At 33.1% G+C, this 27,292-nt stretch overlaps 1 protein-coding gene and 1 long non-coding RNA gene across 5 annotated transcripts; one reads left to right on the top strand and one right to left on the bottom strand.

Moving 5' to 3' along the window:
* The first annotated feature begins 400 nt into the window (after positions 1–400).
* LOC102589161 (probably inactive leucine-rich repeat receptor-like protein kinase At2g25790) lies at positions 401–4,933 on the top strand. Its single transcript, XM_006359678.2, has 3 exons — positions 401–495; positions 1,071–3,668; positions 4,383–4,933. The coding sequence occupies exons 2-3, from the start codon at positions 1,181–1,183 to the stop codon at positions 4,733–4,735; spliced, it is 2,841 nt and encodes a 946-aa protein (XP_006359740.1). The 5' UTR covers positions 401–495; positions 1,071–1,180; the 3' UTR covers positions 4,736–4,933.
* Positions 4,934–23,091: 18,158 nt separating this feature from the next.
* Positions 23,092–25,199, bottom strand: LOC102589488 (uncharacterized). Of its 4 annotated transcripts, none has more exons than XR_368293.2 (3): positions 24,946–25,199; positions 23,409–23,540; positions 23,092–23,216 (listed from the first exon to the last, which is right to left on the bottom strand). It is a non-coding gene; the product is annotated as an uncharacterized lncRNA (long non-coding RNA). The 4 variants fall into 4 exon arrangements; XR_001475085.1 differs by having other exon boundaries at positions 23,409–24,827; XR_001475086.1 differs by lacking the exon at positions 24,946–25,199 and adding an exon at positions 24,726–24,928.
* Positions 25,200–27,292: the final 2,093 nt, after the last annotated feature.

The following is a 27,292-nucleotide window of genomic DNA, read 5'->3' on the forward strand; positions in this document are numbered from 1 at the left end:
AGAAATCATTTTCCAAAAACTTCTAAGTAAACCAAACATGAAGCGATTGGAATTGCCATTTAATTTGCTAAAAATTGTTATCATAATTATTGAATATAATAAATTGAAGAAAAAGGGAATGAAATCTCATATTGCCAATAATGTTTATTTTCAACGGTTAAAGAGATCCTTTATTTTTTGACAATTCGAAAAGTGAGTCAAAAGAGCATTTTGGTAAAATCCGACAAAAGCTTAAGCCTTTCTCCAACATATGTCCCTTCCCTTTCTTCCTTTTTCACTTGCAACCAACCCTTCATGTTCAAAATACAGGTCAAGGTGCATTCTTGTAATTACTCCACAATTCTATGCCCTTTTTCATATTCTCAATACTCCTTCTATTTATACTCTCAAATTCTCACTACCAAACCCTATCTATTCAACCCCATATATCTTCATTTCAATTCCTCAAAACTAAACACTCTTGAAATAAAAAACACCTTATTGCAAATTAATTTGGTAAGTTCTCTTTGAAACATTTTGTTAATTATTCATATTTTATGTCTCATCTTTTATGGTTCCTCTCTTCTTCTTTTGGTAAATTACCATTTGCAACATTATGTCCATTTATACTCATATTGCAGGTATATTAAGAGTCTGTTTGAATTAACTTTTTGGCTTTTATAAACTCGAACTTGTGATTTTATTTTTATTATGTTAATTTAAAAATAAGTGTTTGTAGATGTTTTTCTAATTTGTCCTGCTTGAAAACTATTTTAACTTAAAAACACTTAAAATAAGTCAATCTAAACAGACTCTAAGTCATGAGATTGTTCATTACACAAATTTTTAGTGCTCCCTTGTAGGTGTTCATAATGATGATGAGAATATAGGAACATTTTTATAGTTATATTAAAATGTCCGATTTAGATATCAAAAGATTCCACATAGAAAGCTGAGATTATTTTAGCTTTTAGTCCATTTTCTTTTTCTTTTTTTCTATTTATTTCAAGAAACTTTTTTTTTTTTGTAAAGCACCAGATCCCAAGGTTTTTGTTATATTAACAGAGAATTTTTTTTCATGTTTGTGACAGGAAAATGAAGGATCATTCCTATTAGAAAAAAGTTACTCAAGCTTTATTTAGTTCCTCTTTTTCCATGCAACTTATGATATAGAGCTTTCATATCTAGCTAGAGAGAAAAAATGGCCAGCATAGGATCAAAATCGATCATGTGTTTGATCGTGTTCGTGCTATTTTACATGCAGCAAGTCAAAAGTAGCTCTGAGCTCGAGCTACTTTTATCGATGAAAACATCGATGAAGGATCCATTAGGATCTCTTCATGATTGGATTCCGCGGTCTCAATCTTTTTGCCATTGGAATGGTGTTGTTTGTGATGACTTGTCACATGTTGCAAAAATTGAGCTATCAGGGAAGAACTTATCTGGAAAATTATCCGAGACTATTTTCAACTTTCCATACGTTGAATCGATTGATCTCTCGAATAATCAACTCTATGGAGAAATTCCAAGCAATATCTCAACTTGTTTGGCGCTGAGATTTCTCAATCTGAGTAACAATAACTTCACAAGTCTACTTCCTCAAGGCTCGAGAATCCCACTTCTCGAGACATTGGATCTCTCAAACAACATGATTTCGGGGAAAATCCCCGAAAATATTGGTTTATTCTCAATGCTCAAAGTTCTTGATTTTGGTGGAAATGTGTTGGTTGGAAGCATTCCAAAGTCTATTGCAAATATTTCTAATTTGGAGTTCTTGACTCTTGCTTCAAACCAACTAATCGGAGAAATCCCTCGAGAACTAGGTCTTTTGAAGAACTTGAAGCTTATTTATTTGGGATACAACAATTTCTCTGGTGGAATACCGGAGGAGATTGGTGAATTGTCTTCTTTGTATCATCTCGATCTCGTGTACAACAATCTCACAGGTGAAATCCCTTCATCTTTAGGTAATCTCACCAATCTTGAATACCTTTTTCTTTACATAAACAAGCTCACTGGCCCGATTCCAAGATCTCTATTTAATCTCAAGAAAATCATCTCGCTTGATTTAAGTGATAATTTCTTGTCTGGTGAAATTCCTGAGCTTATTTCCCAATTACAAAATTTGGAAGTTCTACAATTGTTCGCGAACAATTTCACTGGTAGAATTCCAAATACTTTATCTTCCTTACCTCGACTTCAAGTTCTTCAATTATGGTCTAATAAATTATCTGGTGAGATTCCCAAGGACCTTGGGAAACACAACAATCTCACAATTCTAGACCTTTCCACCAATAACCTCACGGGTAAAATACCCGAAACCATATGTTACTTCAACCATCTTTTCAAACTCATACTCTTTTCAAATTCACTTCATGGCGAAATCCCTGTAAGCTTGAGTCATTGCAAAAGCTTACAAAGGGTCCGCCTTCAAAACAACCACCTCACCGGTGAATTGTCCCCAGAATTCACAAAACTCCCACTTGTTTACTTCCTTGATATCTCGGGCAACAATCTATTTGGCTCCATTAGCGAAAGACGATGGGATATGCCATCACTTCAAATGCTAAATTTGGCTAAGAACAAGTTTTTTGGTACCTTGCCTGATTCTTTTGGTAGCAAGAAACTCGAAAACTTGGACTTATCCGAAAATGATTTTAACGGTACTATTCCTAAGAATTTCGGAGAGTTATCAGAGTTAATGGAGCTCAAACTACGAAGCAACAAGCTTTCAGGCGAAATCCCCAATGAATTGTCTTCATGCAAGAAGATTGTGAGTCTTGATCTGAGCCATAATCGATTTTCAGGTCAAATTCCAACTAGTCTCTCCGAAATGCAAGTTCTTAGCCTTCTTGATTTGTCAATGAATGAATTATCAGGTGAAATCCCGCCTAATTTGGGGAAAGTTGAATCACTTGTCTTGGTTAACATCTCTCACAACCATTTCAGTGGATATTTACCGTCCACCGGAGCTTTCCTAGCCATAAATTCAAGTGCGGTGGTTGGAAACCAACTATGTGCCCGTGGGGACGACATTACAAGCGGCTTAACGCCTTGTAAATCACTCAAGAAAAGCTCAATTTGGTGGTTCTTCTTGACATTTCTTCTTGGAATACTAGTTTTGCTAGTATTCTCGGCTTTAGTTATTGTATTTATTCAAAGAAGAAGAGAATTGAAGCTAAAGAAAGTGGAGAGTACTACTCAAGATGGTAATAATTGGGAAATTCAATTCTTTGATTCAAAAGCCTCAAAATCCATCACCCTAGATGACATCTTAGGGATTGGAGTTTCGTACAAAGGGTTTTATTCTGAAATAAGTAACATGCAAGTATTCGTGAAGAAGTTGAATGTGAATATTCCAACAAGTTTTTGGACAAACATCCAAGAACTAGGAAATATTCGACATCCAAATGTTGTGAAGATATTGGCTGCATGCAAATCGGAGAAAGGAGGTATTTTGGTTTATGAGTATGTAGAAGGGAAAGATTTGAGTGAAGTGATTCGAGTCATGAGTTGGGAACGTAGACAAAAAGTTGCTATTGGCATATCTAGAGCATTGAAATATTTGCATTGTTCTTGTTCACAAAGCATTTTCATCGGTGACCTTTCTACCCGGAAAGTTATCATTGACGGAAAAGATGAACCTCGCCTGAGATTGAGTCTTCCCACTACGTCCTACGTTGGTCCAGGTAAATTTACCATTTTACCCTTGTCATCTACGGTTACTTCTCTTGTTTTGACATTTTTTAAGAGTTTAAGTAATATACAATCGTAAGCTAAAACATCATATATTCTATCAGGTAACATGTCTTATTTGCAAGATTATAAGCTTACTTACATACATCTTTCAACTGACTAGATCATGTAAATTAATTTATACTGATAATGCATATAACTTAATTAACTCGTTAGTTTAATAGTTAACAACCTTTGTTATAACTTAAACAAACCACATATAGTTTCTAAAGAGTGTAACGTAGCTATGATGACTTTAATGAAAATTGATTTTTTCAGCTTTAGCATTGATGTGATAGGAATGTCATGTTATGTTGAAAATTATTTGATCTAACTAAAAGAAATTTTGTATTTTTCTAATTATTAGAATAGAAATAATTCTTAGAATTTACGTACTTGGTCTTTATTTGGTTTCTATTTTAACTTTAGTTCTCATAGTCTCTAGGAGTAATGATAAGGTCAAGGAATTAAGCAAACAAATGTCATGGAGGCAATCATGAATGTTTTTTTCTCTTAAAATAAATGTAGAGACATAAATCTTATCATTCCTTTCTTTACGTAGAAAACAATAAATCTAGTCTAGTGTAACAAAAGTCATGACCTTTTATGCCATGCACGTACAATACTGTTACTTAATTACGAGTTACAACTTTTCTCATAAATTGTAGAATACAATGGAATATCGGAGAGGAGCGATATATATGGATTTGGGCTTGTTTTGATCGAGTTATTGACTGGAAAAAATCGCGGTGATGCTGAATTTGGGAAGCGTGAGAGTATAGTTGATTGGGCGCGATATTGTTACTCAGAATGTCATTTGGATACATGGATTGAACCACTATTGAAGAGTGATGCAGTGAATAATCAGAATAAAATGGTGGAGATGATGAATGTGGCTCTTCAATGTACTGCTAGTGAGCCAGCAGCAAGGCCTTGTGCTAGTGATGTTGCAAAGACATTGGACTCTTTTGTTAGATCAAATTCTTGTGGTTTAGGGTTGAAAAGGTGTGGTAGTGTTTAGATTTTGGGATTTCTAACTTCAAGTCCAAGATTTTTGTTTTTATGTTAATGTTACTTTCTTTTTTTTGGTTTACTTTGTATTGGGCATAAATTAATGAGTGTTGCTCAATGTTTTGGATGTTATTTGAGTGTAAAAATGTAGATATGAAACTAAATGCTAATATATATATATAGTAGATTGCTACTTTTAATATGCTCATCTATGTTTCTTTTTGGCTTCTCATGTGTTATAGTTATCTCAACACCAATCAAAAATTCTAATTCTGTATGAATAGATATTATTTCATTCCAAATCTTTTTCGATACCTCCTAAGGAAATTACCAAATTTGGATCCAAATTGACGAATTAGCGTAAGTTCATGATTGTATGTGTGATACCATCTACCATTCTAATAAAAACTTACTCATCTCTATTCTTCCAATATAATATTTGCCCAAGTTATATTTCAATTGATCCCCTCGACATATATTTGGTAATTGTCCATTGGAGACATCGACATAATTTCATCGGTCCAAAAAACGACCGTAAAAAAATGAGGCAGGTTTTAATAGTGACATTTGTGATTTTGTTATGTGAAAATAACCCATCAATGATTATTTTGAAAAATATTAAGTAACATGACCAATTAGCTTATAGATAATATTTCATATAAATTATTTTGCTGTAATTATTGAAAATAGGCATTGCATCTATATATTGAATCAAAGATTAACGGTCAAAAATTAGGAGTAACAATGTTTTTCACCCATAATATTTTTCACTAGCAAACAATAAAGACCATAGCTTTATTTTTATTTTATTTTTAAAAAAAAGAAAAAGAAAAACCTTAGCTTCTTTCACTTAATCATTATTATTCCTATAGGCCAAATAAAAAAAGTAAATGTATATCTAGACACAAACACTTTGTCACTGACAAACATCTTCTTTCACAATAATCATTATTATTCTTATTGAAATAAACATGTCTATCTATCAACATAAAGATTCATGCTAATCAAAGGTTACCTCTTTTTATTACAAAATTCAATATTCCAAAGCTAAGACAAAAGAAAAGAAAATGCATCGTTGTGTCTATCACCATATATGTATTAAAACGCAATCCAAGAAAAATGTCTCATAGACAAGAGTCTAAGAAACAATCAAATGTACAAAAGAATATTATTTCTGAGTGACAGCTTTTGTTCATAGATATTGCTTATCTGAGTGAGAACAAGCAAATGGTCCTATTTCACTTATGTAAAAGAATATTTTCATAAGGGTCAACAGCTAAATGACCAAAAAGAAAAAATAATAATATTCTCATTTGTTGAAGGGACCATTGTACTAATTTCTTAAAATTCTGAATAGTCTCATATATCGAGCGTATTCTTTGTCCCATTGTCGGATACTTTCTCCGGTTCGTTTTAGTTGTCGTGTTTATTAAAAATAGCTAAGCTTAAAATAATTGTTATTGTTTTAGTCCATGTTAAGTGAATTATAGGAAAATGATATACTCCCTAAGAAAAATATTCAAGGACATTTTACTATTTTCTTTATTTCAATTTGTTAGACAATATACATTTATTAAGAAAACTACTTAAGGACATAATTTAAACCATACTTTTCACTATGTGAAATCATAAATATAACTTTTCAGGTAGAAATAGTGTAATTTATCTCCTAGGAAATATCAAACATTATTAAAGGAAAGGAAAAATATGGAAAAGAAATCCAAACATCCATCTTGAACTTTGAAAAATTCAATTATTTCAAACAATGAAAAAAACTCAAAATTCACTTAACATGGAATAAAGGAGTATTATCATTTTCATTATTTTCAAACCATTCTCCTAGAAAGTGTAACTTAGTTAAGAACTCCATTAAAAGGAAGGGTAGATATGAGAAAAAGTACAAATAATTTTCTTGAACTTTGAAATATTTACTTATTTTCAATTATGAAAAAAGTCTCAACAATTCACTTAATATGAACTAGAGGGAGCAGTTTAGAAAACCATGATATAATATAATTAATTGTTTGTTAAAATCTTTACCCTTATTAAATGGGGAGAAAGATTAATATGGTAAAAAAAAAGAGTACTATAGTATTAAATTGAAATCAATGAGCAAGTAAAAATAATTTAGTCCTATTACCTTTTTAATTACTCTATTCGTTTCATTCATGAGACACCCTTTGACTTGACACAATATTTAAGGAAAAAAAAATTGAAAATTGTGGTCTAAAACAATCTTGAGATATTTGTGTGGTAGAAATTATTTTATTAAGGGTAAAAGAGAAATTTTAAAGTTAAATTATTTCTAATTATAGCTAGCATTTGGCCCTAAATTCTCAAATATTCTTGGCAAATCATATTTGGGTGAAGTTTTTGATGAAGTTTCACCATGTGTTTGGCCTCAAATTTTCCCAAAAATATTTGACTATTTTAAAATATATGGTTTATACCCATAAGTTCTAACAATTATTTAAAATACCCATAAATTTATATTATCATTTTATAATGAATATGTTTCGTAAAAAAATAACATTATAATATAATTGATAACAATCAACAAACAACAAAATAACAATATAGACAAGACAATACATTAATCGCATACTCAAACTTGTCACTGATTCAGTTATAATTATAACTCGTTAAACATAAATTGCTCTTTTTTCTCAATTTTATCACTCATACTAGAACTCAAACTTTTTTGGAGGAGGTAGTAACAAATATTAGTTGGAATCAATAAATGATGAGTATTTTTATAAAATATAAAAGTATGAGGTAATTTTTGAATTTTTTAAAATTTTCAAATATTAGAACTTGACTCAAATACTAGTTTTTTCAAGTATTTGAGAACTTGGGATACTTGACAAATATATTTACCAAGTTATATGACCAAACACCACTTCCCAAGTTTTTCTCAAGTTTTCCCCAAAAATTATTTTTGGAACCAAACGGATCCATAGTAAGGTGGTATTCTTTTTGGAGATGGACTACAAAAGAAAGGCCGCCACACAAAATTGGACATAGGGAATAATATTTTTCTTAAGAAACGTGTAAAATATTATGATAAATAAAATGAATCAGAGAGAATATATATAGTCTATTATCACATAAAGAGAGACTGTTAACATACTTCCTCCATTCACTTTTACTTGTCATATTTGAACTTGACACATCTACTAAAAAAATAATTATTGATATTGCTATTTTACCATACTATCTCTATTAATTGATGTATTTAACGGTAAATCTAAAAAAAGAATCTAAACAAGTAAAAATAAAAATTTGTTTTTAGATGAACGGAAGGAGTACTAAACAAAAGCTACATTTGAACTTGTTTCTTTTACGAAACTTAAAGTAAAGATAGAGTTTTTATGCTTTAATCTCACATTTTGCTAGATTTTCAATAAGCCAATTGGTCAAAAGGCTTTCTACGTAGAAAATAATCTAATCATTAAAGATATATAATAATATATAATACTCTCCCATGCGTAAAATAATTGATAGGATAGAAAACAATAATTGCTCAACTTAGCTTCACGAGAACTTTCAAATCTTGGTCATACTAGTATTCACAAATCTTACCATTGCATGGTATATATTTTATCAAGAAAAAATTGTGGTTAAATCTTATATATAGTAATCGAAAAAATTATTTTGAGGGTCTACAAGTTAATGCTTTACTTGTCTAAAAATGTATCATAAAAATTGTAATCGAATATACTATTGAATATTATATTGTGTTTAATATCCTTTTGTGAATAGCAATCTTATATTGTAATAAGAACCTGTTAAATTTAAATTTTAAATTCATTTTTTTCGTAATAATACATTCATCTTCTCAAAATTCTGAATAACGTTTGTTCTTGAGAATGCACCTCAATGATGTGGTTTAGAGATTAATAAATCTATAAATAAATCATGGAAAAATTGCTAAGTAAATATATTTATTTATTTATTTAAATATTGATGGACTAAAGTATCTAATACATACTCTAGCTAGCAGAATATTACATGTATGATCTTAATGAAATAGATCAATCAATGTATGAGCAAAATAAAAGAATATCTTATATCTCAAAGGCAATATATAACACATGGTAGACAATTTATGAAGGCTTAATGTTTTGTTACAATGTTGAAACGACTATGATCCTGTGGAGTAATAATGTCGTATCAATTTATTAGAATGGTGATGATTGCACATTTTCTGTTATAATTACTTGAAATTCTTTGCTAATGATTAGGACAGACTGTCTATTTGCTTCCAAATTCAGACTCATTTGTCATTGGCCATATGAGTTGACATTTTGATACTCATTTCGTCTCAATTTATATACGTGTCACTATTTCATTGATCATAAAAAAAGAATTAAAAATTAAAATGGAACAAAGGAGGTAAAGCTTTGATAATTAACTAATGTTTTCAACTTTACTCCATGATAAAAGTGAAATAGTAATACATTAGTAAAAATAGAGGTGTAGTAATTATGTATGTCACCAGCAAGCATTCACGTATTGTTTAGGAGGTTGTATGGACATTTATAAGAGGGGAATGTAACTTGGAATAAGTTAGAAATGTTTTAAGGGAAGAAGATGTTCATAATTACATGATCTAACTTCAAACAATTATATCTCTCATCAAGTATATAATGAATTGAAATTTTGTGTGCGCGATAGACAAGCAATGCATAGGCACCTGCCTGCGCTATTAGTGTGTGAGCGACGTACAAGGTACTTCTCGTGTGTGTTAGCCACATGGTACATATGGTATTTCAGAGACTAGTAGCTATAGAAGGTCAAAGATGTTTGGGAAAAGAGAAATTGTGACATTTTGGCATGTCGTGGAGAGCATTTTAATTTGGAGGAGAAAACAGACCTAGGTTCATCATTTAACCCAAATTCAAGATGAAATCCATGAATCAACATCATTTAACACCCATAAACTTCTAAATTTGAGGTTTTCACCAAATATTGAACGACTCTACAAGGACCCAAATCTTAGGGGAGTGTGTTTGATACGAAGGAAAATGTTTTCCAATTTTTTCATGTTTGGTTGACTTAAATATTTTTCAAATCAATTTATTTTCCTCAAATTGAGAAAAATGACTTTCCTTAAAAAAGTAAGAAAAACATTTTCCAAAATCATTTTGAACCTCACTCGTGAACTTTCCATCCTAACTTAAGTCTCAGATATCGATTCCCAACTCCCAAATTCAGGATTGAGTGGGGACCAAATCTCAAGTTAGAATTAGAAGTTGAATATTAGGGTCGGGTGTTAGGGTCGAGGTCGGGGTCAGGTCTCAGAAAGGATCTCCAGACATGTGTCGGGGTCAGGTCTCGAGTTGGGGTTGGGGTTGGGGTTGGGTTTTAGGTATGGTGTCAGGGTTGAGGTTGGGTGTCAAGGTCGGTATCGGGATTGGGCTTGGGTTGAGGTCTCGGGTCAAGTCTGTCTCGGGGTTAGGTCATGAATCGGAGTCAGGATTTATGTCTTGGGTTGAGTGTCATGGTTAGATTTCATTTCAATAGTTGGATCTTGAGTAAGATGTTGGGGTCGGGAGTCAGGGTTGAAACTTGAATTGGGGTCGGGTTAAGGTTCAGCTGTCGAGATCATATTCTAGTTCGAATTTCGTGTCTCTAGTGAGTTTAAGTCCTAGTTTGGGTCTTGGGATCGTGTCTTGATTCGGGTCATGGTCAGGGTCGGGTCCAGTGTTAGGAGTAGATGTCAGGTGCCGAATTGATTATCATGGTTGATTTTCAGGTCTGAAACTATTTTCTACTCTCTAGCCAAAATAAAAGATATTTTCTAAAAAATGTTTTTCATTCACCAATCATACACTTGAAAAATAAATTCACTTACCAACCAAATATGAGAAATAAATTAGAAACCAACTTATTTCCAAGAAAATATTTCTAGGAAAATATTTTTCATGAAACATTTTTTCTTCATACCAAACATACCCTTTGATCTGCGATCTAAGTTTTAATCAATCTTCAACACTTATAGAATTGATATACGCTAAACTTTAATTGAAAATTGAGTCAAGTTGAGTCGAATTTTAACTTAAACGAGTCTGAGTTGAGCCGATCTAAAGGTCAGGCTTATTTATGAGATAATTTTTTAAAAAATTCTATTTGTTTCATTTTGTTTTGACCTACTTTTATTTGGTATAGAGTTTAAAAAAATAAGAAATTTTTGAATTCTATAATTTTAAATTAAAAGACATATTAAATATATCAAAAAAGTTTTTTAATTTTATGATCTTAAATAAATTCTGTGAAAAATTGAACTAAAATATTACTAAAAAAATTAGAACTATTTTTTAACGAACCAAAAAAGAAAATAAGTTAAACAAATTGAAACACATAAAATCATCTTTGTTCCTTTTACTAATTGAAAGTGAGCACTAATTCATTGGGTGGACTCCACGTTAGGTCAAAAGAAGTGGTTTGAACAGTGAGTATGTCCAACCAAAGTTGGCCACAATCTTTGTTGTGACATATATTTTACTTCCAACTTCTAATGATGATGCTTCATATATATTTTCTTTTTCTTTTCATCCTTCACTTTTTACATAAAAGAATTACTGGATATTCCCTTCATGTAATGATCATTTTGACAAAAACTCTTTTTCTTGTATGTCATGATTGACAAGAAACCCTTTTCCTTCTCTTACCTCAATCAAGCCTTTAAACATAGTTAGAAGATTCCATCCTAAAGATAAGTTTAAGCAAATAAATAGTACTTTACTACATTTGTAGAAAAGCAAACAGCTAAGATTTGCTGTCATGGATTCATATCATATTTGAAGGGTTAAGTCTTCTCTGATCTTTTCTTTTAATTCTTTTTTGATTTAATAGTTCGAGACCTCGTGAATTTGACATTTTTATGGGTGCAGATTCTATACTTCAATTGTACTATTCGCCAATCTTTGATAATTTAATAATTAAAAATATTCATTTAGAAGCTTATTTTTTATTTCTTTCTATACTCTCGCACACTTAAAAGAGCATGTATTCACAATATTTGTCACGTTATCATTAGGGGACGAATCAATGAAAAACTACTTAATTAGACAAATATTCCTATCATACTTATTAATTCTTCCTATAGTTTAAAATAATTATATATATACTATCTCATTAATCAATAACTCCATACCAAATTTCAAGTCAGATTAATGTATTTTTGCTACAAGATACATTAAATAGGAAGAGAGGCAAATGAAATAGAAGGGAGGCAAGCAAGATTTCTAGATACGTATGAATCACACGAGTGATGTATCTGGGATGCCATATGCGAGGACAGAGGTGAGCGAGAGAGGAGAGTGTCGAGCGAGATAGGAAAAAGGTGACCGAGAAAGTCAGATACATGTGAATGCACTTGACTAGTGGGATTCCCAAAGGTTACCAATGAAACAAATTGTCAAATTAAGGGGTAATTAGGACAAATAAAATTACATGTGCATGACTATTCTCTCTAGTCCATATTATATGAATTGTTGTTGTGTGATACATTGGACATAAATCAAAGACTATTTTTTACTATTATCCTTTTGATTGTTCTCAAATTATTCTTCTAGAAAATATAAAGTTGTTAAAAAACTCATTAAATGAAGAATTAATATGAAAAAAAATCTCAACAATTCTCTTAAACTTTAAATAATTCACTTATTCTGAATTATGAAAAGAATCTCAACAATTCACTTAATATGAGTCATATTAAGGATAGTAATAAATAAAAGGTGTCAAGTCGTGGGGATCTTGGTATATCTTATGTCTTTTAGCTTTCTTCCTTTGATATTTTAAGCTAATTAAAAAGATTTCAAGATTTCAATAATTATTGTTGGAGACCATGCAGAATTAACGGATCCTTGCCTGCCTTCTTTTCGTTCAAAAAGCTCCTTTTGCTCCCAAATATAATTTGAAGAGTAAGTTCTTGGGATATTCAATTGTTTGAAGTCTACTACTACTACTTTATTTTCATCTTTCTCTTCTTTTCTAGTAAGTAGTTCCTTTTGTAGATCATGCAACAAACATTTTTCATGGCTGTTTCTATCATCTAAGACAGCTGTGTGTTTTTTTAAAGATCCTTTTGTAATCATCATCATTTTTATACACGTGCAAACCCTTTCAATGCCTTATACCAACCCAATTTCATAACTCATGGATCGAACATGGAAGGCTTGACACGAAGATAAATGGGCGTAATACATAAACATGTTGTTTAACTTGGTTTCAGCTGTTATTTATGTTCTTCAATTTTGGATGTGCACAGTTAGATATTTAAACTTGTATAAAATTCAACACTTCTCTTAGCTTCTTATTAAGAGTTTCATGCTCCTACAAGAATTTGAAACTACTTGTTATGTCATGTGGCAGATCGGGGGTGTCTAAGTTTAGTTAGTCAAGTAGAAAGATGTTTTTTAGGCTGTCAATAGTTCAAGAGCAAAACTAATAATTTACTATAAATTCAAGGGTGTTCAATACTTCTCTCTTTAACTAATGACAAAGTAAATAGCTAATTCAAAAAAAATGCTTGTACTTTGTAGTCAAGTTACTTTACACGGACAATTCATCTCTTTTAATTCTTACATATATAAAATGAAGTTTGAGGTTGATAACTCAGTTTTATTCTTAGATTTTGTATTTTTGTATTACTTAAGTATATTCATTTGTAGTATCATCACAGAGTGTATTATAAACTCTATGATGATCATAGAATATCTAGTTTTCTCTAGCTCTTATTTTCTTCATGCTTGTTAATTCGTTGAGGTTCGTTACCTCATTAGGATTAGTAAGTTAAGGCTAACCCCCGTACTTGTACTTTTCTCATTGAGATTATTTTCTCTTTATTAATAAAACTAGCCCTAGGCACATCTTGCCTAGTGGAATTGTTTTAAAATATATATATATATATATATATATATTAACATTGATACATGTGATTGGATGTTAACATAGTTAAGTCATTATTTGTCACATGACCTCTTTAATAGTAAGATCTAAAGGGAATTCAACGAGAAATCTAGCTTTTAGAGAATAGAGATAAAAAAAATAAAAAAAAATGGGGGGAGCTAGCATTAGTGAAAGTTTGAATCCTTTAGTCTTATTGATGCACACTTTGGTCCCATTTAATTATGACTACTTTTGACCATTCCAAGTACAAACCAGCCAGATTATGCTTTGATTACCTAGGAATTGATGAATTCTAAAGTGTCACTCAACTTATATAAGTTAACAATTCAATTCAATTCAATTTCTATAAGCAAGAATTTGATTAGATGTGAAAAAGTGACAATGAAGTATCACGAAATTAAGATGGTCCAGTTGGGCAGAAGTGTCAATCAAAAAATAAGTTAAAATGCAGAATATATATATAGAATCTCATAATTGTAAACACAAGAGGAAGAAGTTGAATAGAAAGATGATAGTACTACTGTGATTAGTGCACTTGTGGGGAAGAGGAAACTTCTCTCTCATCTCTGCTAAAGTTTGGTAAGGGACTCCTCAGCTATGTTGATCGGACTCTTTAAAAATGTCAACGGATGCATGTCGAATTTGTCAAAAGTAGTGTATTTTTAAAAAATTCAAAACGGGTGCGACATCAAAATGAGAAGAGTTCACACAACTAAGCTCTCAAGATAAAATTGAAAGGAGAACAATGAAGTGATGTTAATATTATAATGAAAAAAATACTTCCGCCTTCCCTGTCAATATTATTAAAAATATTTGTTTCAAAATTGTCACGATTCAATTTACAAGATTGTACGGACATCTACTCGACTCTAATTCGATAGGAGAATTCTTATCACCTATCTCCTTAATTCTTAAAATTAGATAATTTCAAAAAGGGACTTGTTCATAATAAATCATAAACTAAATCAAAGGGCTCAAATTTATATTTATTTCCATTATACAATCCAGCATTCGCCCAAAGATCTAGTGTTGACATGTATAAGAGCTTCTAATATAGAGTAATGATAAGAAAATAAAAGACTAACTTCCGCCTTAGGAGGAAATGCAAAAGCTGATGATGAATGTCCGTTACTTTAATAACCTGAAACGCACTAACACCACAAAAAAGTGTAGCAAAACAATATCAGTTCACCAAACGTACGAATAGACATCATCGATCGACTACGATTAATTTCACACAACACATCATAAAATCAACAAATATCATACTAATACAATAGTTTTACACCACTAAATCATATTTCATCCTATTTCCCTAACAATTCACAAAGAACTAGATTTACATTTAATTTCTATGCCCTTAGATAATGTCTCTAGTCATGTCATTAACATTCCTTTTCATTTATACCAGTTATACAAAGATTACCTATAAAGTAAATCACCAATACATGGATATAATAGTCATTACCAAACACTGCAATTGTATAGTCACTCATAATTATGGAATTATAATTTATAATTAACCACGCTAGCTAATCACTGTTGTATAGACTCGATATCTCATCAGTCTCACTCTATACGACATACCACACTCACACTGTCATTCATTGTTGAAGAATTGAAGCTCGCAAATAACGTTCATGGTAGGATCAAAGAATTGAAGAAGAGCCAAGAGCAAGGGATTTTATAGCTTCTTTCGGACATAATGAAAAGGGTCAAATCTCACTTCATACGTGGCAGCATCAGACTATACATAAATAATTGTTGATGGATTATATACACACCGTCTGATGCTGATAATGAGACAATGAAGTGGAACACATGAATCACTACAAGAAAAATCACTTTTAGCGAGGGGAAATTCGGTCGCTAAAGATCTTATTCCGGTCGTTATTTACATATAACGACAGGAAAAATAATGGTTGTCACCGATCGCAAAAATCTCTGTCGTTAAAGCCTAACGAGGATTCCAAATTCGGTCGTTAAAAATCATTAGCGACAACAAAAAAACCGGTCGCTATATATATATTTTTTAACAACCAACATTTAGCGGCAAGAGAACTTAATTTAGTTGAATGGGACTGCCCATAGAGAGTTTTTCTCTTCTTTTTTGAATAAGAAAAGTCCAATTTGAATATAGAAGCCTGGACTTATCACAAAAAAGTTATGCAATAAGAAGTGAACAATTACACCAGAATGGAGTCACACTAGTGGACATTGTATATATTAAGATATATGGTTTAGTTTTATACTTAGTTTTATGTATAAGCTGGAAAGTAATTACAATAGCTGAACTGTCAAAGTTAGTTAGCTATCAGAGTTAGTTAGAAGTGTATCAACTGAACATTCTAGAAGTTGATTTCGAGCATCTAATTAGTTAGTGTTAGATATTTTTTCATCATGTATATAATGTTGAACACTTGGCATGAATGAATTAATTTTTCATTTTCCCAAATTACAGATTGTATATTCCTCTCTGTTCTTATCCCTCAGTTTCAGTTTTCGCTCAAGTGTTCATCAATGGAGAACTGTGATTCTCCTCAATTTAACATGGTATCAGAGTCGTGAAGGTTCAATTACTTCTGTTTCCGCACTCAATAGTCTTCAGTTCTCAATTTTCATCTCAACTCTTCAGCTTCGATCTCCATTTTTTTGTTTTTTTTTCTTCATTTCATCTCATTGTTTTTCACTAAATTCATCACATAATGGATGAAAATCAAGCTCCAGAAGCCAACAATCCATCACCAGTCCAGACTGTTGTCGATTTGAACAGTGTTTTCTATATGCATCCATCTAAAGTGCTGGATCTGCAATTATTCCAGTGATTTTTGATGGATCTGGCTATCGATCCTGGAGACGAGGTGTTCTTCGAGCACTATCTGTCAAAAACAAAATAGGTTTCATCAATGGCAAGGTTGATAAGCCGTCTCCAAATTCAGCACTTCTCACTCAATGGGAGAGATGTGACGATATGGTCACTTCATGGATTCTAAACTCACTTTCGAAGGACATTGGGGATAGTCTTCAATATGTTAATAATACTAGGGAACTCTGGGTGGAATTAGAGGATAGGTATGATCAGCCTAATGGTGCAAAACTGTATCAACTCCAACGTGAGATCAATGATCTTAGCCAAGGCAACCTCGATGTCACTGGATATTACACTCAACTCAAGAGGCTATGGGAGGAACTGAGCACTTTGGATACAAGTTGTCAGTGCACCTGTTTATGCATTTGTGGAGGAAAGGTGAAAATGCACAAGGCTGAACAAGACAGGAGGCTTATTCAGTTCCTCATGGGGTTAAATGAGGCTTTCACAATAGTGAGAGGAAGTATCCTGATGATGAATCCACTGCCTACTATGGCTCAGGCATTTTCTATTCTTGTCCAGGAAGAGAGGCAAAGAGAAGTCAAGCCCCACAACAAATTCAACATGGAATCAGCATCCCTTCATGTCAATGCTGCTAGCACTAGCACCAATTTCAGGACAAACTATGTCTCATCATATAAGAATGGTGGAGGCAGCAGACCTCCAAATAGATCCAACCTATTTTGTGACTATTGCAGGAAGCCTGGACACACTAGGGACAAATGCTACAAACTTCATGGATTTCCCCCGGATTTCAAATTTACCAAAGGGAAGAATGCAGGCACAGCAGCTATTGCTCATGGTTACCCTGAGGACACAATGAAAAAAGAAAAGGTCCTGTTGAGAGTGCTGAAGGATTTGTTTATAAAAGGCAAGGCCAACTTCTTACAAGGCAGCAGTTTGATCAGTTAGTGCACTTTCTCCAACATGTTCAAATTCAAGAAGAAAGTACAACAGGGACTGTGAATGACAACACAGGTGGAGCTGTGAACTTTGCAGGTATTCTAGCATGTTGTTCTTCAATTTCTGATATTGGTAATTTGTCATGTAAGTGTTTCAAACTATTTGTTGACTCTTGGATTATAGACTCAGGGGCCACACACCACATGACCTTCAACAAATCCTTACTTACAAATATAAGACACTTACCTTACCCATTCCTAATTACTCTACCTAATGGTTACAAGGTAAAGGTGACTGAGATTGGTGATGTATGCTTGAATCCATCACTGACTTTGTGGAAAGTATTGTTTGTGCCTAGTTTCAAGTTCAATTTAATATCAGTCCATTGTCTAGCTTCACATCTCAAAGGAGTTGTTAGTTTCAATAAATTTTCTTGTTTGATGCAGGGCCCTTCACTGAAGAGCCCTCTGGAGATTGGTAGAGCAAGGAATGGACTGTATTTCCTATGCTCAAAATGCCACACCTCTTGTCCTGATCACACTTCTACTACTCTAAGAAATGCTATATCTATGTCTTCTTCTTCTTCTAGTTTAACTAGTTTTTCTGTTCATCCAGTTTCTTCTTGTAAGAGTTCATGTAATCTTCTGAATTTCAGTTCTGATGTAAGCACCTCACATGCACACACCAACACACCTGTAAGATCCATATGTTCTTCAAATAATAAAATTGTTTCTCCTGTTCCTACTGCTGTATCTTATGCTTCTACTGCCAACAATCCTTCATAACATGCATATCTCATGGAAATAGTGTTGACCACTTATGGCATAATAGATTGGGACATGTGCCTTTTATAAAAATGAAGAGGATTTCCTCCATCCCAATAACCTTTTCGTCCAAACAACCCTTCATGTGTACTGTTTGTCCAATGGCCAAACAGACTAGACTCCCATTTAACCCTTCATGTGTACTGTTTGTCCAATGGCCAGACAGACTAGACTCCCATTTCCAACAAAAACCATTGTCTCCAGCTCCAAACCTTTTGATCTCCTTCACATGGACTTGTGGGGACCCTATCATGTTTCAACCCATGACAATTACAAGTATTTTTTACCATAGTTGATGACTTTAGCAGATCAACATGGACTCACCTTTTAAGTTGCAAAACTAACACACTTCATGTCATGAGCTCTTTTGTAACTCTTGTGGAAAACCAATTTAACACCACTGTCAAGTCAATTAGGACTGACAATGGGACAGAATTCACCAATAATGAGACAAATAAATACCTCCAAAACAAAGGAATAATACATCAAAAATCCTGCCCATACACACCACAGCGAAATGGTGTGGTTGAGAGAAAACATAAACATCTCCTTGAAGTTGCCAGAGCCCTTTTATATCAGTCCAAACTTCCCACCAAGTATTGGGGAGAGTGTATTCTGACAGCAACCTACTTGATCAATAGACTCCCAAACTCAGTTCTTCATGATGAAACCCCCTTTGAGACATTATACAACACACACCCACCTATTCTCATCTCAAATCCTTTGGATGCTTATGCTTTCCTACCCTAAAGACTCATAAAGCAAAATTTGACCCCAGATCCACACCTCACATCTTCATTGGATACCCTTTCAACACAAAAGGTTACAGAGTCATTGATATATGCACTAAGAAGATACATGTTTCCAGGGATGTGGTTTTTTATGAAAATGTCTTTCCTTTTGCATCTTGTGATTCTGAGTCTGACACAAGTTTTTCCACTGTATTAAAGAAATTCACCTCTGCTTCAAATGTATTGAGCTTAACTAATAATTCTAATAATATTTTTGACAATATTGATGTTTTGGATGATAGCACCACCTCAAATGTCATCTTACCTGAACCTACCTCACCACCTGAAGCACTACCAGCTGATCAACCATCAAATGAACAATTATCAAGAACTCACATTTTGCCAGAAACCACCACTCATCAAAACCAATTACCAAACACCAGAAAATCCAACAGACCACATATTGTTCCTGCTTATTTGAAAGAATATGACTACTTCCTACCTTCCTCAACACACCACTCTTCCCCTAAAAATCATTATTCACTCACAAGTTTCAACCAAGATAGTCAACAGCTGGTTAGAAATATTTTTCATGACAGGGAACCAGTTTCATATGAAGATGCAGTGTCTGACCCTGCTTGGCAAGCAGCAATGACATCTGAATTTGAAGCCATGTATGCCAACCACACTTAGGACTTAGTTAAACTGCATGTGGGGAAGAAAGCAATAGGTTGTATGTGGGTTTATAAAATCAAGCACAAAGCTGATGGGACAATAGAGAGATATAAGGCCAGATTGGTTGTGAAGGGATATTCTCACCAGTGGTCAAAATGACCACTGTTAGGACACTGATCAGCTTAGCGGTAAAGAAAGGGTGGGATATGTATCAGTTGGATGTAAATAATGCCTTCCTTCATGGAGACTTATATGAGGAAGTGTACATGGACATACCTCCGGGTCTTATGGTGCAAGACACAAGATTGGTTTGTAAACTCAAGAAGTCTTTATATGGTTTAAAACAAGCAAGTAGACAATGGTACGACAAGTTGGCTCAAGTATTGTGCTCAAGAGGCTATTCTCATTCAGACAGTGACTACTCTTTGTTTTACAGAAAGATTGGTTCTTCTCTGGTTTTTGTTGTTGTTTATGTAGATGATGTGATCTTGACAGGCACTGATGAGCATGAAATCACTTCCTTGAAGGCATTCCTTCATGATGAATTCAAGATAAAGGACCTAGGAAGACTTCAGTACTTCCTAGGATTGGAGATACTTTACAAAGATACATGAGTTCTAATTTCTCAAAGAAAATTCACCACAGATTTGTTGCAGGAGTTTGATTGTTCAGACTGTAAACCAGTTATGTCCCCCCTAGAATCCACAATCAAGCTCAAGGTTAATGAGGGTGCTCTACTGAAAGACCCTACACATTACAGAAAGCTGGTAGGTAAGCTGAATTTTTTAACCAATACAAGGATAGATATCGCCTTCAGTGTCCAACATCTTAGTCAATTTCTCCAATCTCCTAGAGAACCACACCTCAAGGCTGCATATCATGTGTTGAGATACCTTAAGGCTGATCCTTGCCTGGGAATTTTCCTATCCAACAGTACAGATTCTAGCGTTACTGCATAATGTGATTCAAACTGGGCTTCGTGTCCTGATTCTAGAAAGTCAGTTAGTGGTTTCATTGTCTTGATGGGTGATAGTCCCATCAGTTGGAAGTTTAAGAAACAAACAACCATCTCATTGTCCTCAGCAGAAGTAGAGTACAGGGCTGTTAGAAAGGTAGTGGGAGAACTGGTGTGGCTAGAGAGACTGCTGACTGAATTACACCAACCATGTAACTTGCCTGTGTCTGTTTTCTGTGATAGTCAGGCAACTGTTCATATAGCAAGAAACCCTGTGTTTCATGAGAGGACAAAACATATAGAGGTGGATTGCCATTTTGTCAGAGAAAAGCTACAAGAAGGCCTCATTGTACTTCACCACATACCAACTGGAGATCAACTGGCTGATGTTCTGACAAAACCTTTACCTAGTGCTCAACACTCTATTTTACTGCACAAGCTGGCTGTGAGTTACTCACCTCCAACTTGAGGAGGGGTATTAAGATATATGGTTTAGTTTTATACTTAATTTTATGTATAAGCTAGAAAGTAATTAGAATAGCTGAACTATCAAAGTTAGTTAGCTGTCAGAGTTAGTTAGAAGTGTATCAACTGAACATTCTAGAAGTTGATTTCGAGCATCTAATTAGTTAGTGTTAGATATTTTTTCATCATGTATATAATGTTGAACACTTGGCATGAATGAATTAATTTTTCATTTTCCCAAATTACAGATTGTATATTCCTCTCTGTTCTTATCCCTCAGTTTCAGTTTTCGCTCAAGTGTTCATTAATGGAGAACTGTGATTCTCCTCAGTTTAACAGTATACATCCCTGTCATTTGATTTTTCTTCTCTTTTATTGATACCTGAGGAATATAAGAGGGGTATTGCAAGAAACATGTTTCAACAAGTTGTAATTTTATCACAAATTCCAAGTGCAAGTAGTTTAGATTAGAGGATATCTTTCAGTTTATGTGGCAACATCATGATAATCATATACGACTATACACTAATGCCTCAATTTTTATCAAGCCTACCATCATCAACATACTGCACAAGGAGATTCAGGCCAATAGCAAGCTCTCACGAACTCCCCATAACAACATATATCAACACTAGAACTCCAACACTACTATCTAGAATAATTAAAATTAAAAGATATACGCTTCAAAATCAACAAAATAAAGAGATAAAAGTAATTTTTTTTTTAATTGACACATACTTAAGCAAATTTAAGGATCAAGGTTTGTAAATACATCATATCCTATTCTATAAGAAGTTTTCCTTTTAAATTCAACATTACGAGAAGTTAAAGGAAGAGATATTAGTGCTAAATTGTTTAACGAATCTCATTTAAAAGTTTGAACCGTTAAAAGTATAAGGCACAATTAAACATAATAACAAAGTAAGTAGAGGTCCTAAGTTTTAAGTGCCACTACCACCTATTATCAAGAAAGTATTTTACATATTTGACCTATAAAAAGATCAAATTCGCACATGAGAACAAGAGATGATCGATCTACTTAAATGTAACTAAGAGTAAATAAAAGTGTGTCTCTCTAACGACTTAAGATTACAGATCAATTGGCCACACACAATTCAAGAACTGACACCTCGTCTTTATTTGTTATACCCGAGAAACGCAAAAATTGGCAATAGATAAGCTTCATAGTAGTCCTGCTTGAAAATTTTAACTTTATATTTTATTCACCAACTAATGATTGAGAATAATCCTAGAAAAATGAGAAGATGTCAAGCTCTGCATAGCTTTAAGTTTGAAGAAAAAAAGGTAATTCTTTTGAGGATAAAAAGTTCCAATAACTAAGTAGATGAGTTAATTATAAGAACTTGGTTGTTTAGTATAACTCAACAGCTACTGAGTTCTCTGATTCCTTTCTGCAGTATCATTGATATTAAGTTGTTGTAGCTCAATGTTGATCATCTCATTAGGCAGTGACTACAATTCCTTTTCTCCTCTTTTTTTGGTTAAATATGAAACTAAATGTACTCATATTTAATGAGTATTAACCATGTCTCTAAATTTTATACATGTCCCAAATAAAGAGTCACGTGAGCCTCTCTCTTGTCACAACTCGAAAATACATTTTCCCTTTTCAGGTTATAGCTAATAATAGCAAGTACTAAATAATAATTATAATCACAACTAGCAGCCTTAGTATACAAAACCAACTCTCTTGCCTTCTTTCGATAAGACAACATTCTTATATTATACAAACTATTAATGTTGCATAAACAAATCTTGTAGAAACAACATTGGAATGACGGCATATCACAACAAATAGAGGTTCAGTTCCTAAAGACTTATATGAAAGAGAATTTCTATCAAATTCTTGGGAAATATGTAAAATTGTATAGTAATAGCAACTCGTACAACTTAACATTCTGCATCTTTTTGAATTCATTCCCCTGAACTTGATTTTGTACATATTTCTTAATCCAACCTTCAATCAAGTCAAAAAGAAATTATGATAAAAAAGCAACAACAACAACATAACCGGTATAATCTCACTATGTGGGGTTTTGGAGATGATAGAGTGTTGCAGGCCGTACCACTACCTCATGAAAGTTGAGAGATTATTTCCAAAAGACCCTTGTCTCAAGATAACTCTATCTTACCTGATCATAAAATTATCACTGAGAATTTTTCAACATATTAAAACTAATTTTCATATTTGTATGAAAGTAGTTATTGAAAATATAAATTGTACCTGTATCTAAGGCATAGGGTGCATAATATACAGTACTTGACTCGTGGAAATTAGGATAAGAATATGAATAAACTTAACAAGCTGACAAAAAGTAACATACCATAATGTTCAAGAGGGGAAACAACAGGCGGCAATGAAATCGGTACGTACAAAAACTTTATTTGCACTCAAGTTCTCATGAGCTGAATAAGTTATAAAACCACTTGATATTGCTCCTGATCATAAGAAAAAGCTGCAGCAATGGCTTATCATCAAGTCTTCATCAAATCAGTTTATAAATATATTCAGTTCATGAAACAGGAAAAACAAAACCTCTGTACATGTGATTTTTGCTCCATGCAAACACTTCTAAATTAAAATTAAATTACTAATGAAAATGGAAAAAGGAATAGACAAGGTTTGTCAAGAAATTCAGCACAAAAGGTTAATACAAAACTTTGCGCAAACAGCTTCTGTATCTACGGAAGACAGTACAACATAAAAATTCAAAATTAGAAACTACATATATTTCATTATAGTTTCAACTCACTGTAATATCTAACTTGTATTACACATCTTCTCTACTATATAATGAACAACATTGTCTTAAAAGCACACCACTTGCACATCCTTTTATGAGTAAATCCGTTATACTTCTAAACCGTTAAACCAGAAATTCATTAGTTATGTCCTGTTAGTTTACGCAGTCCTCGCCGAAATAGGATTCCCATCAAGCATAGCTTGAATGAGTCCCATAGCTCTTGACATTATTAGTGGATATTTTGAGGGCCAAGATCTCCACCGGACTTCATAAAACAAGTTATCTTTTGCTTGGGTGTTTGCAATTTTTTAATTTCTTTCACTCGAAATGCATAGTGAATTTGCTCTCTATAGCATTTTCTTTTGTTGCCTAAATAATCTTACTCTTTGTTTTTCAATCATATAATTTGTTAACCATGCAACATACTAAATGTGTATGTGTAGAACAAAGGTTCTTCTATTTCATAGTACATATTAGATACACCATTACATCAAAAATAAAGTTTTGTTTTGACCACACAAATATTTATTTCTTATCTAGTTCATGGGTTTAGAAGCCTCCAATTGAAATAGAATTAGTCATCTTTCTCTTTAAATTCAAAAGCATCACTGCCTACCACTCTGGGTGCAAAAAAAAACTACTTAGTTTAGCTCTAGAATGACAGAAAGGATTAGCCAAATTATTCAATAATCACAATCATTCACCACCTTTATTTTCAATCAAAGATACCACCAAATATCTTCTAAGTTTAATAACACAAGCATACAAAAATATTAATAAAAGTAGATAGAAAATCATGTAAAATGAACCCTACTTAAAACATAGAGAGTAAATTTATGATCAGACAAACTCTGTGTTCCACAACTGCAATTGATGGTTAAGACTGCAGAAACATACCTAGATGAGCAGGAAATAAGAATGCTAGTTTCTTTGTGCAACTATCGATGACGACGAGCAGACAGGTTGAGAACAATCAGAAAATTAATTTCTTTTCTTCTTCTTTTGTAGTTAACAATAGAATCCACCAACCAAATAGTTCAAAACCAAAATGGCTTAGTTTGATGTAAAATGGTCGCGAAAACTACAATAGATGAAAAAAAAAAAAAGAATAGCATACCCATATTCAACACACTGAATCACATCTCTAGGTTTTAGGGTAATCTCCGGCCCTCAATCTCCATAGATGTAATTGAGGTGCTCGCTTACTGGGTCCTTTATCAGCAATTGAGATTGCATCAGCTCCAAATCGATAAATTTTAAGAATTTTGGAAGAAAGTCCATTCCTTTTAACAAAACCTAACATATTTTTGGGATCAAAAGAGATAATTCTGAGGTTTTTGTTTCTCGGGTTTGGAGAAAATGGGGGAAAAGGTAGTGGGCCTTATTTTTTAATTAATTACTTAATTTTAAATGAGGGGATATTATTAATTTTAAGAACCAAATATTATCCTTTAATTAAAAGAGAACTAAAAAGAGCCTTTAACAACCGGAAATAAAATTAGTCGTTATAAGTACACTAATAACGACTAGATTCATTTCCTTTCGTTAAGAATTGGTCGCTAAAAGTCAAGTTTCTTGTAGTAATAAATGCACATAGTGGAGGAATAAAATTCTGTTACAGAATAGTACAATAGCAGTAGGACAAGTGTACAAAGCATTTTCTTTTCTATTTTTTTACATACAAAAACTTGTATAAATATAAAAGAAAAAGATGAATACAACAGTGAAAAATTCTGCAAATCATTTTTTCAATTCTTACATGGTATCAGAGCAATAGCTTGATCCAAGAATTTGCATTCAAAAACCACAATCAACATCATGACTGGAGAAACTCCAATCAACACAAACACCACCATGAATCCCATCAACACAAGATCTGTGAAAGGAAACTATGTTGATATCAATCACCCCTTTTACCTCCATTCTTCATATGCTCCAGGGCAAACTCTTGTCAAGCTCCATTTGATGGAAAAGGCTTTCCAGGATGGCGTAGATGTGTGTTCATAGCTCTTTCTGCTAAGAACAAATTGGGTTTTATCAATGGCACAATAACTCCACCAGATTTGAATGATGCAGAATATCAACGATGGAGTCGCTGTAATCACATGATCACATCTTGACTCCTCAATTCAGTCTCCAAGGATATAGGGGACAATGTCATATATTCCAAAACATCTTGAGACTTGTGGATGAGCCTTGAACACAGATTTAGGCAACTAGTGGAGCAAAACTTTTCCACCTGCAAAAGGAAATCGCATGTTTAGTTCAAGGTACTCTTGACATAGCTGGGTATTTTACTAGACTTAAACAATTGTGGGATGAACTAGATTCATTAAATGCTGATATAGTATGCTCTTGTGTATGTGTGTGTGATGGACAAAGAAAACTAATTAAATCTTTGCAAGATCAGAAGCTTATGCAATTTTTAATGGGGTTAAATGAAGTATATTCACAGGCAAAAAGTAACATACTCATGAAAAATCCTCTCTGTACTCTTGATTATGCATATTCTCTCTTGTTACAAGATGAAAATCAAAGGGAAATATTTGCTAATGCTCAGTTTCCTAGTGAAACTGCCTCATTCATAGCAGGAAGGCAGGAAAGACCATCTCAAAGGCCTGGAAAACAACCTCAAAGGAATGGTTTTCAATCTCAGAGACAGAAAAACCCTACACAGAGGTTTGGACAAGCAAATCGAGCTCAAAGGTCTGGGAATCAACCATACAAGAACAATGACAGGAAGGTGAAAAACAACCTAAATATAAGTTGCACTTACTGCTTTAAAATAGGTCATGAAGAAATAGACTGCTTTAGATTATATAGGATACCCAGATGACTTCCAATTCAGACATTCAAAGGAACATCAAGGAGGACCAAGAGGAAATGTAGCAGTAGCAGAAGAAATTTGTAAAAATGCATAGAGCCAAGCATTGATAGCTGCATAGATGGAGAATTCAGTCAAAAGCAAATGTCACAAATGATGAACATGTTCAAGCAGTTTGAAATGGGAAAGGCAGGAGCTTCAGGATCAGAAATTAATGTCAATGTTGTGGCTGGTACTATTCTTAGATACTCAGTTCACGTTTTAAAACTATTGATCATAATACTTGGATTATTGACACAGCGGCTTCTGAGCAATATGTGCTATAACTCTAATTCCCTTTTCAAACTTATCCCTCTTCTTGTTCCATTAACCATAAGTTTGCCTAATTCTTTCAAAATAATGTGACACACATAGGTAGTATATCCATTCAGCCTGCTTTAACTCTGAATAATGTTCTCTATGTTCCAGATTTCAAATATAATTTGTTATCCATTCACAAATTATGTTGCCAATTTCAATGTTCTGCTCATTTTAATTATGTTGGGTGTATGTTGCAGGCCCCTTTTATGAAGAGGGGACAAGCTTTTGGTGAAGTAAGGGAAGATCTTTACCTACTACAACAAGCTAGTTCTCAGGAGTC

This window comes from Solanum tuberosum, unplaced genomic scaffold (assembly GCF_000226075.1).
Source record: "Solanum tuberosum cultivar DM 1-3 516 R44 unplaced genomic scaffold, SolTub_3.0 scf00306, whole genome shotgun sequence".
Classification (NCBI taxonomy): Eukaryota; Viridiplantae; Streptophyta; class Magnoliopsida; order Solanales; family Solanaceae; genus Solanum; species Solanum tuberosum.

What these genes read in the sequence shown, in the direction of transcription:
- LOC102589161 (XM_006359678.2), top strand. Translation starts at nt 1,181, where the DNA reads ATGGCCAGCATAGGATCAAAATCGATCATGTGTTTGATCGTGTTCGTG. An exon ending in TACGTCCTACGTTGGTCCAG is followed by an intron (nt 3,669 to 4,382) that starts GTAAATTTACCA and finishes CATAAATTGTAG; the next exon opens with AATACAATGGAATATCGGAG.